The sequence below is a fragment of the Sander lucioperca genome, chromosome 23, assembly GCF_008315115.2.
Source record: "Sander lucioperca isolate FBNREF2018 chromosome 23, SLUC_FBN_1.2, whole genome shotgun sequence".
NCBI lineage: Eukaryota > Metazoa > Chordata > Actinopteri > Perciformes > Percidae > Sander > Sander lucioperca.
This window is the reverse complement of record NC_050195.1, coordinates 5,704,639-5,707,035: the sequence shown is the minus strand read 5'-3', so window position 1 is coordinate 5,707,035 and position 2,397 is coordinate 5,704,639. Positions and strand designations below refer to the sequence as shown.

The 2,397-nt window shown below is 44.3% G+C and overlaps 1 protein-coding gene across 1 annotated transcript in view; it reads right to left on the bottom strand.

The window, feature by feature from the left end:
• Positions 1 to 228: 228 nt before the first annotated feature.
• LOC116053736 (sodium channel protein type 3 subunit alpha-like) overlaps positions 229 to 2,397 on the bottom strand; it is a 206,873-nt gene continuing 204,704 nt past the window's right edge. The window contains exons 18-19 of the mRNA XM_035998170.1: positions 1,640 to 1,801; positions 229 to 438 (exon numbers count right to left, since the gene is read on the bottom strand). Coding sequence (XP_035854063.1) covers positions 229 to 438; positions 1,640 to 1,801 — 372 coding nt within the window. The remainder of the gene's footprint in view (positions 439 to 1,639; positions 1,802 to 2,397) is intronic.

The following is a 2,397-nucleotide window of genomic DNA, read 5'->3' as shown; positions in this document are numbered from 1 at the left end:
GTGTGTGTTTTCTGTGAGTGTGTGTGTGTGTGTGTGTGTTTTCTGTGTGTGTGTGTGAGTGTGTGTGTGTGTGTGTGTGTGTGTGTGTGTGTGTGTGTGTGTGTGTGTGCGTTTTCTGTCCTCAGAGGGTTAAAAAGACAATTCCATTGAGGTCCATTATTGTAACAAGTTTTGAGAACCACTCTTATTTTTGAAGCACATTTGTATCGTTAATGAGCTCAACGCGGGTCAAAGGTCACTCACCACCAGGTTCCCGATGACCATGACCAGCATGAAGACCAGGATGCACAGCGGCTGACCGGCCACCTCCATGCAGTCCCACATGGTCTCGATCCACTCGCCGCACAGCACGCGGAACACGATGAGGAACGAGTGGAAGAAGTCCTTCATGTGCCAGCGAGGAAGAGTGCAGTCCTTCGAGATCTTACACACACAGTCCTGTTGGGAGGAACAAGAGATACGTTCACGAAATGTAACTAAGTACATTTACTCAAGTACTGTACTTCAGTACAAATGTAGAGGTACTTGTACTTTACTTCAGCCTTTTCTTTTCATGCCACTTTCTACTTCTATATTGCACCTTTAAAGCGTGATTCATGCTACGCCGTGGCTATGTACAGTATCTCACAAAAGTGAGAACACCCCTCAGATTTTAGTAAATATTTCATTATATCTTTTAATGGGACAACACTGAAGAAATTACACTTTGCTACAATGTAAAGTATTAAGTGTCCAGCCTGTATAACAGAGTAAATGTGCTGTCCTCTCAAAATAACTCAACACACAGCCATTAATGTCTAAACCACTGGCAACAAAAGTCAGTACACCCCTATGTTAAATTCTCATAGAGGCAGGCAGACTTTTATTTTGAAAGGCCAGTTATTTCATGGATCCAGGATACTATGCATCCTGATAAAGTTCCCTTGGTCTTTGGAATTGAAATAGCCCCACATCATCACATACCCTTAACCATACCTAGAGATTGGCATGGGGTACTTTCCATAAAATCATCTCTTAATGCAAATCAGACCAGCTATTAGGCTAACTGAAATAAAACCATGTCAATCTCTAGGTATGGTGAAGGGTATGTGATGATGTGGGGCTATTTTAATTCCAAAGACCAAGGGAACTTTATCAGGATGCATAGTATCCTGGATCCATGAAATAACTGGCCTTTCAAAATAAAAGTCTGCCTGCCTCTATGGGAATTTAACAGTGGTGTACTGACTTTTGTTGCCAGCGGTTTGACATTAATGGCTGTGTGTTGAGTTATTTTGAGAGGACAGCACATTTACTCTGTTATACAAGCTGGACACTTAATACTTTACATTGTAGCAAAGTGTAATTTCTTCAGTGTTGTCCCATTAAAAGATATAATGAAATATTTACTAAAATCTGAGGGGTGTGCTCACTTTTGTGAGATACTGTACGTAGATAGATACCGACCCTACGCCGTAGCCTGATGTCACCTCTCAAAAAATTTAACTACACGTCACGCCGACGCACATCACATCAACATTTACCGTGAGCAGATCTCACAGCAATCAGCGCACGCATGCATGCATGCACGCACGCATGCCAGCACTGCACCAACCTACATGTACAGATCCAAGCCTTTCAGTGTCTCGGTCAGAGTTACCTGGTAGTTTTTACCAAACAGCTGCATGCCGACCACGGCGAAGATGAAGACGATGATGGCGAGGACGAGCGTCAGGTTTCCCAGAGCGCCCATGGAGTTCCCGATGATCTTGATCAGGGTGTTGAGGGTCGGCCACGAGCGAGCCAGCTTGAACACACGAAGCTGGAAGCAAAGAGACATTTCAGAATAAAAGGTCATCCTTTAAACTAATTCTACCGAAAGGTTAGTTAAGTTTTACTCGGATCAAAGTTATATTTGCGTTATAAATGTGCAAAAAAAAACCATCAGAAATTTAAAAAAGACAAAATGACAAAAATGCAACAAAAATGTCGAAAAACGTAGAAGAAAAAATGACAAAAATGTTGAAAACTACTAAAAAGCCACAAAAGTCCTTTCCCTCTTTCCCCTTCTCTCTCCCACCCTCCTCTTCTCTTTCTCTCTACTCTCACTCCCTCCATCTCCTCTCTCCCCCTCCCTCCCTCTCTCCCTCCCTCTCTACTCTTCCTCTCCCTCCCTCTCTTTCTCTCTACTCTTCCTCTCCCTCCCTCTCCTTCTCTCTCTCACTCCCTCCCTTTCTCTCTACTCTTCCTCTCCCTCCCTTTCTCTTTCCTTCTCTCCTTCTCTCCCTCCCTCTTTCATTCTCTCCCTCCCTCCTTCCCCCTTTCCCCTTCACTCTCCCTCCCTCCTTCCCCCTTTCCCCTTCGCTCTCCCTCCCTCCCTCCCTTTCTCTCTTTCTCTCCCTCCCTCCCTTTCTCTCT